The sequence below is a fragment of the Schistocerca nitens genome, chromosome 7 (assembly GCF_023898315.1).
Source record: "Schistocerca nitens isolate TAMUIC-IGC-003100 chromosome 7, iqSchNite1.1, whole genome shotgun sequence".
In the NCBI taxonomy this organism is placed as follows: Eukaryota; Metazoa; Arthropoda; class Insecta; order Orthoptera; family Acrididae; genus Schistocerca; species Schistocerca nitens.
In genome coordinates, this window is record NC_064620.1 from 372,964,294 (window position 1) to 372,977,562 (window position 13,269).

At 39.2% G+C, this 13,269-nt stretch overlaps 1 protein-coding gene across 1 annotated transcript in view; it reads right to left on the reverse strand.

Moving 5' to 3' along the window:
• LOC126195243 (microtubule-actin cross-linking factor 1) overlaps positions 1–13,269 on the reverse strand; it is a 503,782-nt gene that overhangs the window by 7,430 nt on the left and 483,083 nt on the right. The window contains exons 93-95 of the mRNA XM_049933770.1: positions 10,204–10,317; positions 7,378–7,594; positions 4,249–4,326 (exon numbers count right to left, since the gene is read on the reverse strand). Of these exons, the coding sequence (XP_049789727.1) occupies positions 4,249–4,326; positions 7,378–7,594; positions 10,204–10,317 (409 nt within the window). The remainder of the gene's footprint in view (positions 1–4,248; positions 4,327–7,377; positions 7,595–10,203; positions 10,318–13,269) is intronic.

A 13,269-nucleotide genomic window follows, 5' to 3' on the forward strand; every position in this document is an offset into this window, starting at 1 on the left:
TCATATGCATTTTACAAGATGCAGACAATGCAGTACTGTCTTTACTGCTCTATTAGTACAATGGAAAAAGAAAAAAAATTACAATGTATTGCAAATGTAATATATAATTCCACCTCATGAAGTGAGTTAGTTCTTTTATGAGAAGACAAAAATAAATAGCGGTACAGAGGAATTATTCCAAGAAAAAATATTTTGCAACTGAGTGTTTTTATTTATGAAGAGTCCCTCACCCCAAACAGAATTGGAAAGTTATAGAGAAATGTACAAGAAAATTTCTTGCACTTAGGTGTGAAAACAAATTTACCATACCTGAGAAAACAGGTCAAATAAAAGGACTATATATTAAAATGAACGGTTTCATTTCTTTGCAATGAAAAGGAAATACTTCCCACTTAGTGAAAATTCCTCTGACTCCAATTAATGGTATAGTCATCAGATCAATAAGACTAATATTAAATACCAGTCCGACCTTAAAATAATGAAAAGTAGAGGGAATGCCACTCATATAAATAGTGCTAGGTTAGCACATTAAGTTTCAAGTAACAGTAGGAACGCACACAAACATCTGCAAGCGTCAGCTCCCAATTTATTTATTACTAATGTGCGAAAACACACGCACCACATGCAAACCTATGTGCAATTAAACAGACATGAAACAAACTAATCATGCATATCAGAATATAGGGTTGAATTTATGGAACATTAGCTTCTCAATGACTAATTAATATGTCATCATTTCTTAATATGCATCATTCGATTCCAGTCATTTCAATTTATCTTTTTCATTTCCCGCAACTAGTTAAAAGAGAATATCACAGTCGGGTAGTACCTTTATTGTAAATGAGCAATCTGAAGAACCCATAACACCTAAAACCAGCCATTGTAATTGGTAAAATGAAGAAAATACTGGTGGGAGGGGGAAGGGGGGGGGGTGTTTGGTTGTCTGCCTCATATCCTGTAATAAAGTTATGCACTGTTTGTCCCATATAGAACTTATTACAATTATCATAGCTATTTTTCGGTTGTGCGTATTATAGAGTCTTGTGAATACTGTGTTACAGGTTAATCTTGGGCATATCAGAAGTATAAAAGATAATCTCTTTTACAGAACACTTACCTGGTTTTTATCAAAATGCTCCCCAAATACAATAACATAATAAACTAACAATTCCTTAGTGTATACTCCCTCTCTAATATAATTTCTTCGTTAATATTGGCATTTTTAATGTTGTTTTGTACGTTTTATAAGGGTAACACCAGAATGAAGATCATTGTTGGAAGCTTCTGTACTCAGGTATCCTATAAAATGTTAATCTTCTCTTGCACAGAGAAAATTTGCTAAAATGTTTTATCAGGGCCTGAAAGTAGGCCTTTTTGTCAACTAGGGGATGAAGTGAAGAGTTGGGTGTAAGACTACCTGCTTTTGTTGGCTTACAGAATTTATCAAATTTATGCATTGAGATTTTATTAATCACTTTCACTTTAAGAAATGAATGTTCTTATTTACTTCATGTTTTGTTTTGAACTTTGATATTGCTGTTGTCACCAAAATAGATAAAACCAATGTTGACATTACATCACTAACTGATAACTTTCCTGATTAAATGAACATTGTCGTTCAAGAATTTATTTACGAAAAAGTTAGCTAACATGACAGCATGGTAATTGGTACAAATCTGGTAGAGAATGACATATCAGTGTTGACCTAAAAACAAATCTTACAAGCCTATAAAAAGAGAAGGATGGAAATTTCTGAATATTTTAAAACAAAACTACATGATAATGGAAAGGTGTGGCAGAACACGAATAATTTTGGAGTAAAGGTAACAACTTGCTGAATAGTGGTGGCATTGAGTTGTTAATGGGCACATAAACAACACTGAAAACTTATAAGCTTTCAGTTGAATTGTTTTTTGAACTAGAGGACGCGTGGCCCCTACAAGTGTCAATGCATGTACGTATATTTGTACTCTTTGTACTCTAGCTTGAAAAAGGATTCACCTGAAAGCTAGCCAGTTTTCGGTGTTGTTTGTGTGTCTGTCAATTTCTAGTAGCATCCACTATTTGGTGAGTTGTTACCTTTACTCCTAAACTATTTATCAGAAATCAAGAATATATATACGAATTTAACTAAACAGGCACATATACATTAGTAAATGGCTAAAATGGTCACACAATCACCTGGTTACAATTGCAGGTTGTTTACGGAATGGTTTCCATGGGCAATAAAACTCTGATTTTTAGTACCTCATGTACCTCTCCTTTCACAGAAACATGTGCAACTAAAATCTTCTGTTCACAATCTGTGTCACTCTGAACAAAGGAGTCGAGCTTTTTGACACTTGTCTCCACAGTCGTCATCAGAAGTAGAACACAACCACAAGACCAATGACGTCAAGCAGCAAGAAGAGCTAGCACCACATTTGAAACTGATGCTCCCACATCCCTACAAGCACCAAGCTTCCGTCTCTGCTTTCACTCAATATCCAAGTATTTCACATATTTTTTACTAAACTAAACTCCATCCAAACAGGCCTTGGAAGGCCCAACAGTACAGACCGGCAGCCTCAGCCCACAGGTGTCACTGGATGCAGATACGGAGGGGCATGTGGTCAGCACACCACTCTCCCGGCCGTATGTAAGTTTATGAGAACGGAGCCACTATTTCTCAATCAAGTAGCTCCTCATTTTATCTCACAAGGGTGGAGTGCACCCTGCTTGCCAACAGTGCTCGGCAGACTGGATGGTCACCCATCCAGGTGCTAGCTCAGCCCAACAGTGCTTAACTTCGGTGATCTGAAGGGAACTGGTGCCACAATTGCGGCAAGGCTATTGATCACGTAATTATAACTGAAGTTAAAAATTTAAAATGTGTCACAATCTACTCATTGAGCAGTATAACCTTACACTAAGCCAAGTATTTAAGTTAGAAACTATATATGTCTTGAGGTCTTGAGGCAGTGTAACTCACAGCGTGCAAATTATCCAGATTATGTTCTTTCACTATTTGAGAATGAGAGCACTCAACGAGTTTCAATAAATTTTAAACATATTTTCAAACTGTTTTGAAACTTTTCCTTGCCTACCCCCCCCCCCCTTTTTTTCCAGTGAAATAATGAAAGGAAAAACATTTTCGTTCTTCATACATTAAAAGTTCAGCATGAAGCACTTACTTCTTTACTACTAATTTCGCTGATAGTATCCAGATACACCACAGGTCATTGTGTGGCACACCATTCAGGATATGTCATTGTGACACAACATTCAGAAGATATGACATCATACACACATGATGCTTCAAATTCACATACACCCATCCAGATTTAGGTTTTCCGCGGTTTCCCTAAACTGCTCGAGGCAAATGTCGGGATGGAACATTTGAAAGTGTATGACTGATTTCTTTCCCAATCCCTCCCTAAAATGAACTCGTGTTCTGTTTCTAATGACCTAGATGTCAATGGGATGATAAACTAATCTTTCACTTTTAACAGTCATTTGTAAGGTGATAAGACATTTGAAGCCAATTTATACATGGGAGTTCAGTTCTGTAAAGAATGGGAGAAAGGAGGGGGGTTTATGATAATATCTTAAATCAGTAGATTTAATTCACAGTTACGAAAGGACAACTTTGACATGAATTGGCTGCCAGTGATAGGTAAACTATTAACTGTTTAACCATATGTATCTCTATGACTTATCTGCCATGTCTGTGGAAAAAAAAAAGAACTAACTTAATGCATTAGATACAAAACAATGATGACATCACTGTTTCACAGGTATAGCATTTGATTCACATACCTCTGTAAAATTTAACCATGTTGGAAACATTTCATCTTACTGAAATACAATGGGTGGTTTTAAGTAATATAGATACTTCCCAAACAGCTTGATTTCATAATACTGGTACTGCCTGATGATAACTTGCACTCAAAACTAGTTGCAGAAAGATTAATAAAATGTGTTGTTGCTACTAATGTTTAAAATGGTGTCTTTCTTTAAGTTTACAAGAGCTGCAGGACCCAATGCACAGAAATTACTCTTCGCAAGGAGTTTATTCTTTGTTACACAATACAAAAGGGGTGCAATGAAATTAAATATGCAGAAATAAAACGGATAGCAAACAAATGGAAGCAATAAAAGGCAGGAAAAAAAGTCACAGCAATAAAAGGCAGGAAAAAAAGTCACAGCAATAAAAGGCAGGAAAAAGTCACATACACACATATATAGAAAGAAGTTATAAACTTTTACCCTGAAGAAGCATAGGAAGGAGGTGAAGTAACATCTGTTTCTGGTGAACCTACATAAACTGGAATCCTTGAGTGTTTGCTACAAAAACAAAATCAAATCTGTGATATTTGTAGGTGAGATTTCAAGTTTGCAAGAAACTTAATATTCTCTTAACAGTGATTGAGTTTGCAGATTTTGGGAACATATTCAAACTTTCTCAATAAATCTAATGTCAAATCAGAAAAGTTAGAGTTTTCAAAAATTGGTTTGATTAGACTCATTCAATGATTGCACTGAATTTCTTTAAATTTAGAAGCCCAGTTTCATTTACAGGAAACACAGAGACATTCCACTTGAGTGTGCAAGTGCTCAATTATATGTATACTCAAGTGCCCATAAAATATAAGCAGTTGTCACATATGTTGTTTGTGTTGTTGGAAATCAACAATCACATTAAAACAAATTTTGTGATAACTGTGTTCACTTAAAGACCAACAACAATGTGGCACAACAAATACACGAGGACAGCCACGGAACCCAAATTCCAACACCACAGTCATAACCCATCTAATTCCTCTGCACAATGTATCACCCAATTTTATTTACCTATTTCGTGTGCCAGTAGACGATGATACATGTGATGCTGTGTGAACTGTTTCTAACCTAAAAATTATTATTTGAATTACAATATTATCTGTACATTCAATGATCAAAAACAAACAATCAAAACACTTATTTTCTTAACTTCAATATAAGAATCTGATGTATGAACATAAAGATATCTGGTACAAAGCGTAAATGTTTAACATTTAAGTTCCCTATTTCCATGGACCTAAGCGCACAACTCAACTTGCAAACTGATGAATAACAAAGAGTTTTATACAGTCACTGTCTTATTCAAAATTGATGGCAGATTTTTGAAACTTTGTACATAATGCTTCACATATCCTAAGTGAGTACAAAAGAACATCATGGAGGGAAGATAACGGATAAAGTGGCAATTCTACCTTCCCATTCATATACTCTCTCTCTCTCTCTCTCTCTCTCTCTCTCTCTCTCTCTCTCTCTCTCTCTCTCTCTCTTTCCACCACATGGAATTGTTTACAATACTGGCTAATATAATCCTCCTCTCCACTATCATTACTTTCTCTTATTTCTCTTCATTTTTTGAGATCTAGAAAAATAAATCCTTGGAGCACTGACCATCCAATACTATCTCCTGCTATATATCCCAGCCACCTCTAATTCAATTTCATTATACAATGTAAACTAGTTATCAATTATGTTGCCTCTATCATTTGTTTGCTTCTCTGCCTCTTCCAGTAATGCCCAATATAACTCCCCATTGCTTGCCAAGCTGAATGGTTTTCACATAGTAATTTCATGTTTCCTATCTGTACATCAAAACAGATCGTGAACTTTCCACTTCAGGCACACTGGATTCTTCACTTTGAAAACTCTGTTTTGTTTCACAAAAGCACTCCTGGACACTTTTGCTCTTCTATTTATGTCTTTTGATGCCCATAGTTTCACTGTCTTCAACTGCCTTACATAAGCACACCAGACAAAAAAGTATTCAACTCAGGAGACATCACATTAATATATAGGATTGTGAGTCGTGCTTGGGTAGCTCAGATGGTCAAATTCGCGAAAAGCAAAGATCCTGAGTTAGAGTCTCAGACTGGCACACAGTTTTAATCTGCCAGGAAGTTACACATTAATATATTGTTATTATTGCCACAGAACAACGGATGTGTCTACAGCATACAGATTGTGAAGATATAGAAGAAGGAGCAATACTCAGTCACCAAGAATGCTGAAGTAAACACTTACTTAATATTTGCCATAACCAGAATGAGTGAGCTCAAGTCATAGTGAAAAAGCATCATATGAAAAACGAAAGAGCAGCACCCTCCATACAATGTGAGTTAAACACCTCACTGGGTCATCAGTGCACAAGAAGTCTTGTCAGATGACACAACACACCTTCAGTCAGGTAGTGTCCAGTTTCTCTGACCCACTGAAGTCATGTAGCTTTTTATGCCTCTGTGAGCAATGGCCATTGTTAGGAACTCAACCCACAATGTCAACTGCATGCAGTTCCCTTTGTAATCTTCACTCAGAAACTTGTTGAAACTGATCTGCATACCCTGATAACAGCAATTCCTGTCGAGTTTGAGACCAACTGTCCCTGACGTGGTATTACACTTGTTGTGAGTTATTGTCAGTTAGGATATTCTAAGGACCATATTCTTATGTCATATTACATGGCTGCTAGTGGTGTACTATCCTTACAAACACACTGGATACTCTGGGTGAAACATCAACTACTGCACAACTTCATTCACTGAGTCATCATTGGCACAATAGCTCCTCTCTACCACTGTCACATCTGCATATTTACTCATATTACTGCACCGATTCCAATCAATTTACTAGCACATATACAGTACGTCATTGCTGAGACTTACTTCATATTCGCCATAACCAGAATGAGTGAGCTCAAGTCATAGTGAAAAAGCATCATATGAACGAGTGTCACACAACTGGCTGATAGCCAGTCATGTGGTGCTTCACCAGTTCCAAATTGACCAATGTGCTCTTTTAAGGCAATGATTAGTATTTTGTCTGATGAGCTTACATAAACTCATAGTAATTCTACAACTCTGCTGTTAATTTATTCTGTCTCCTTTTTATGCAATAATTACAGTTTAAGACATTTAACCCCACTTTAAAACTCTGTCTATTAAGTTGTTCTATTTGGCAATAGAGGCAAGCGGTACAATGTTATCAGGAAAATTTAGATGACCAACTACTCTTTCACCTCTGAATTTCTCATTTCCTGGTATGCTACGATCATCATGATAATGAAAATTGGAAAATCTGTCCCAGAAACATGAGATACTATGCATTACAATTAAATGACTCAAGTGTGTTGCTTTCCTTCAAAATCAAATACTCCAACACTTGTGGCCTTTATTCTATTCCATATCCTCTAAACACCATGACAATTAAGAAATAGGCATGTAATGGTGCCATTACTTCTCTTCAGATGTGGTATTCTGGTAACATTTAAGAATAAGAATCTTTGGTCATTCAAGGTACAACTAAATACTTTCAAAGTATCAAGTAAAATGCATGTGTTTGTACCTCGAGGAAGAACCACTGGCAGGACTGAGAAGCCCCGTTGGCGTTCGTGGCCTGCTGCCCCCTGTTGGCGTTCGAGGCCGGCTGCCGCCAGGTGTGCCATTCACAGGAGCTGTGAGTTTACGCGAACTGCTACCAGAGGTTCCACCCCTGGCTGGTGGTGTTGCTGCAGGACCAACTGTTCGCCTCTGTACTGGAATACGGCTCGGTGTACCTTCGTCTGAAACACAAAATATGCACAATAACAATACTGATAATGTTCTGATCCTTAGTACCCACAAACTTTTTAACTACCCACGAGAATAAAATTTAAGGCAGAAACATGGTAACCGATACATAGTAACAACTTTACTCCATACGAGTACAGAACTATTGGGTGGTTATAATTAAAGTGCAGCTGCTCACAGAGATCTGCTGTGGGCCGTCATATGGCAGTGCAGCTTTGTAGTACACTAATGCATAAATGTGGAACACATTTACACTGGAAAATAAATTAGCTACAATTGTGGCCACCAAACACAAATCTGGCACGTTACGGTGTTTTTATGGCAGTACGACATCAGCACTGTCATTTGAGAAGCCATAATGTGACTGAACAGTTGGCTACTGAGAAGAGAGATTGTGTGCTATTAGTGAAACTGTTTTATATGAACTGCAGCAATTAGAGTGCTGAACTGAGACGGTATTGACGACTGAACAATCTGAGGAGATGCCCAATGTCATTAAATGTTTTAAAGAAAGTGATAACAAAATTCGAAAACATGAGTGGGCTTTGTGTGGCACCTGGAAGACCAAGGTACCCTTTCCCAGTGGAAGTTACTGACGAAGTTTCTGTAGATGTAACTGACCATGAACTGCATGACCTTGGTAATGCTAATGCTCATTTTGTGCCATGAGGAATGTCCATCCCATGGTCAACAGTACGGAACAGTTTGCAGTCTATATGTATTAGTACCCATGCAAGATCCGGACTTGGAACTAACTGAAACCTCATGATGCAGCACAACATTCAGAATTTGCTCTTTGATTTCTGGCACAGGTTGAAGTCGATGACATGTGGCCGGGCAAAATTCTGTGAAGTGACGAGGCACATTTTTCACTACCAGGTGCAGCGAATATACATAATTGCCAAATTTGGGGCACTGTTAAACAGTGTGTTGTGTACTAAGAGCAACTGCACTCACTGTATGTGACTGTGTAGTGTGGATTCACATGCATTGTTATTCTTGGTCCATTCTCCTTTGCAGAGGATACGTCCAGAGGGGCTGTCAAGTGTACCGTGACATCTGAACGTTATCAAGACCTTCTTATATAGCATGTGATTCCTGTTGCAGAAGAGGATAACTGTGTAGAAACCCCTGTTTTCATGCAAGATGGGGCAACACCTCACATCGCTCACCTAATGAAAGATCTGCTTAATGCAAGCTTCCACAAACATGTTATCTCCAACGGTTTTCCAAATGCATGACTTGCAAGATCACTTGATCTGAACCCATGTGACTTTTGGCTCTGGGTACATCTAAAAGAATGCGTTTACCTAGAACACTTTCCATCCCTACCTGACCTGAAGGCCAGTGTGCAGGAACACCTTGCTCAGATTGCCCCAGAACTGTTGCGAGCAACTGTTCATGACATCATTTTGCAGATGCAGTACTTGGCCGACATCTCTGATACTCATACTGAATAAATTGTGTAAGCAGAAGTTAATAATAAAATCAACATTATGCCTTGCTCACTTATTTGACCTTTTTAGCATATATTGGTTCTGCATAGACACATTAGAACATCTCCCACATGATAATTACAGCCCATACTGGACCTCTGTGAGTGGCTGTACTTCAATTAAAACCACCCAGTACAGGAGGGATGCAGAGGATGAACATGCTGCTGTCTTAACAAACAGATTGCTCATTATACAACAAACAAAATTTGTGATTGAAATGGTGGATGCAGTATGTTGTCTTGGGTGGAGAGTTAGTCCCTGACAGAAGTAGAAGTAATTTCAGCCATTCCTCAGGCACGTGTTTTGGGACCTTTGTTATCCGTATTGTACACAGACGACCTGATGAACAATACTAATAGTAATTTCTGACTTTTTGCAGAAGATGCAGTTACCTATAATGAAATATTACCTTAAAAATGCTGCACATACACATCCAGTCATATCTTGAAAAGATTCTAAAGTGGTGCAAATATTGGAAACTTGTTTTAAATGTTCAGAAATATACAACTACACACTTGACAAAATGCAGAGAAATAATACGTTACGAGTACAATGTGAACGAATTGCAACTGGAATTAATCAATCAACATTCTGTAGTGCTACGAAACGGAGTGATCGCATAGTCTGAACTGTAAGTAAGGCAGGTAGCAGACCTCAGTTCATTGGCAGGATACCCAATTTCATTTGCTGAAGTAAGTATAGTAACCTGACACATTTTTAAGTAATTGATTTGAGTAGGTGTCTCATCATTTTTATTATTAGGAGACTGAAATTCAAAGTGGGCATATAACATAATACTCTATCAAGATTATTGCTCCACCCAAACAATGAGACCACCTCGAGTAATTCGATAAGCCCACACTTCACAAAATTCAGCCGCGAAGTTTAGAATTTAACACACAACATTGGTATACATTCTAATGTTTCCAGTGGCGTTGCTTAAAATTATTACTAGTAGTTAGGTTATTTGATCTTTTTTATGCCCACAGCTTCAAAATCTCTTTCGTTAAATAAGTTGTCACTTACATATGTCAAGAGTGATTACTTTCAAGTGCCTACACCAAAGCAGACTTTCTTCAGAAAACTTTCAACAAGAAGTATTTTACCTGTGCTGTCAAGAGAGAGGGTGGATCCGTGCCTACTGGGAGGCTTACTGCCCTGGCGACTGCCTGGTCTCGATCCCGCTCTGCTTCCTGCCTTGCTGCCAGGCAGGCTTCCTCCTGGAACATAACATACTTCTTGTTGATTGTTTCATCTGCTGACATAACTATTTTTGTCTGAAAGCTAACCACATACATACATTCAGAGCACAGGAATAGCACTTAAATACAAACAAAAGTAATAAAAAATTCTTAAACCAGTAAACAGTACAGTCATTTGGTTTAATGTAAAATTCAAGTAGTAAAAACAAAATTTCATCGAAATGACAGTGAATCAGTAGAACATTGGTATTAAATGCTTATAACTGTGGAATACCGAAACAGTTCGTGGCAGATACTTCACTCTCCTAATTATTTTTTGGTTGCCCACATTCCTTACATATTTCTAACTAGTCAACAGAAGGTACACATACTACACCACATGTACTGACAAAAAGACACGTAATAAAATCAAACTCAGACAACAAACTTGACCACCATCCTGAAAATATGAAAAGTCTGGCAAAAATAAATATATCAAATGTAACAGCCTATCTGCAAAATTGATAGAATTCTGCAGCACTATCCTTGATAATTCATTATAATGCAACAAAATTAATCACAGTATGCTAAACATAATTTTTATCAATCATCACAGAATGTCAAACACAAACATTTAGAAGTAATGGAGACAACTTGCTGAATAGCAGAAGTTTCGAGTTGTCACTAAGCGCACACAAATGCAAAAAATTCGCTAGCTTTCAGAATAAAGCCTTTGTCCGAAGCATGCACGCACACACATACACGCGCCTGCACACACATACACGCGCCTGCACACACATACACAGTGCTAGTGGCTCGGTTGGAGGGAGCAAGTTTGTTAGCTAGGAATGCGAGGAGGGAGGGGTGACAGGTGCCAAGTCTAGGCCTGTGACGCACAGGTAGTGGAGCTGGTGGGATGCGGAACACAATGCAGGTAATGAAGAGACACGGATTGGGAGTGGGCTACAGGACAGAGGAAGGGGAGACTGTTGGGTAGTGGAAGTGGGGGCAGCGAGCTAATGGAGATCGAGACAAGTTGGGTTACAGGATTGTCTGTGAACGCCCTAAAAAGACTGCCAGCATGCAGGACTAGGGAAGTCTCGTCATTGTAGATATGCCATTCACAAATGGCCAGGCTGTATGGCACTCACATGGCACCCTCCTATGCCAACACTTTCATGAGCCACCTAGAGGAAACCTTCCTTGCCTCCCAAAACCCTGAATCCACAGTCTGGTTCAAGTTCATTGATGATATCTTCATGGTCTGGACCTGGGGTCAGGATTCCCTATCTTCATTCCTCCTGAACACCTTCTCTCCTGTCTGCTTCATGTGGTCCTCCTCCATACAACATGCCACTTTTCGGCATGTGTGTTGACCTTCATTTCTCCAATTTCACCATCCATACTTCTATCCACATTAAACCCACTAACTACAGACAGTACCTACATTTCAACAGCTGTCATCCCTTCTACTCCAAAAACTTGTTCTCATAAAGCCTGCATAACAATAGACTGTGCATGCAGCGACAAGAGCTCCCTTGCCAAGTATTCTGAATGTCTCACAAGGGCCTTCATAAACACTGTCCCCAGAACCTAGCTCGCAACCTAACTTTTTGTGCCATATTCTCACACACCCCTAATCCTCCCATCACTTCTCAAGAATCAGCTACCACCCTGGACTGTAACAACAGAACCATATCCCTCACCAGAGCTTTGATTATCTAATCATCATGCCTGAAAATGAACATCCTATCTACGATCATCCCCACCCTTCCTAAAATGGCATTCCATCATGCACATAATCTACATAATAACCTGCTCCATCCCTATGCCACTCCTTGCCACCGCAATCATATTCCTGTGGAAGACGCAGGTGAAAGACCTACCCAATTCACCCATCCAGCACTTCCAACTCCAGTCCTGTCACAGGCTTATTCTATTTCAACAGAGGCTGGAGCACCAGTGAAAGCAGCCGTGTCAAATACCAACTCTGATGCAACCAGTGCACAGTTTTTTATGTTGGTGCTGAAAACACTACACTCAGTTTCAAAGGCTGCTTCACAAACCAGGCAGCCTGGATGCTTTCCTCAACAATTAGCATTCCTGAACTATGCAGATGGGACTTATTCTTGCAACACATCCTTCATTCCTGTAACTCTCCTGGCCTCAATCACAGTTAACCCATTGTCCTCACTCACCTCACCCAACAGTTTCCTCTGTTCTGCCCCCCCCCCCCCCTTTCAATTCACATCACTTCATCGTGCGCCACACACCACTGACTCGAGCCTTGCATGTCACATGCCTAGCCCATCCAATTGCCGACCCTCCCTCCCGTATTCCCTACCAGCAAACCTGCTACCTCCCTCTGAGCTGCTAGCTAACCATCTCCAACTCCCTTCCTATCTCCTACCTCTCCTGTCCTCTACCCACCCAACATGACTCGAACCCCAACCCACCCTAGTCCATCTGCCAATATGCGATCCCAGCACTGTTTGTGTGACACAATGTAGGGACATTGTGTGTGTGTGTGTGTGTGTGTGTGTGTGTGCGTGCGCGCGTGTGCGTGTGCGCGCGCGAGGGTGGTTGCAAGTGCACGCACTTGCGCCCCATAGGTCAACAAAGGATTCATTCTAAATGCTATCAAGTTAACTTCCTGTTTTGCACATGTCTGTTGATGACTCAATGCTTCTGCTATTCAGTGAGTGGTCTCCTTTGAGGTCTACCAGAACTTTTCAACTAAAAAGATTTATATATTCACCAAGGCCAACAACAAACTTTATCGCCTTACTTGGTTCACTTGCACTGTTATCAATAAATGCTTCATAAGCCCACATTTGACGAGTAGAAATGGAAAATGTTCCTAGTGTCATTTTTTCACAAAGCTCATTTCAAATGCTATTGTGTTTTCAGTACTCTGTTGCAAGTACCTCTCTGGGGTTCCAAAGTTTAAAAGGTATGAGAAGTGGTTTTTGTTGACTACAATTCCACTCA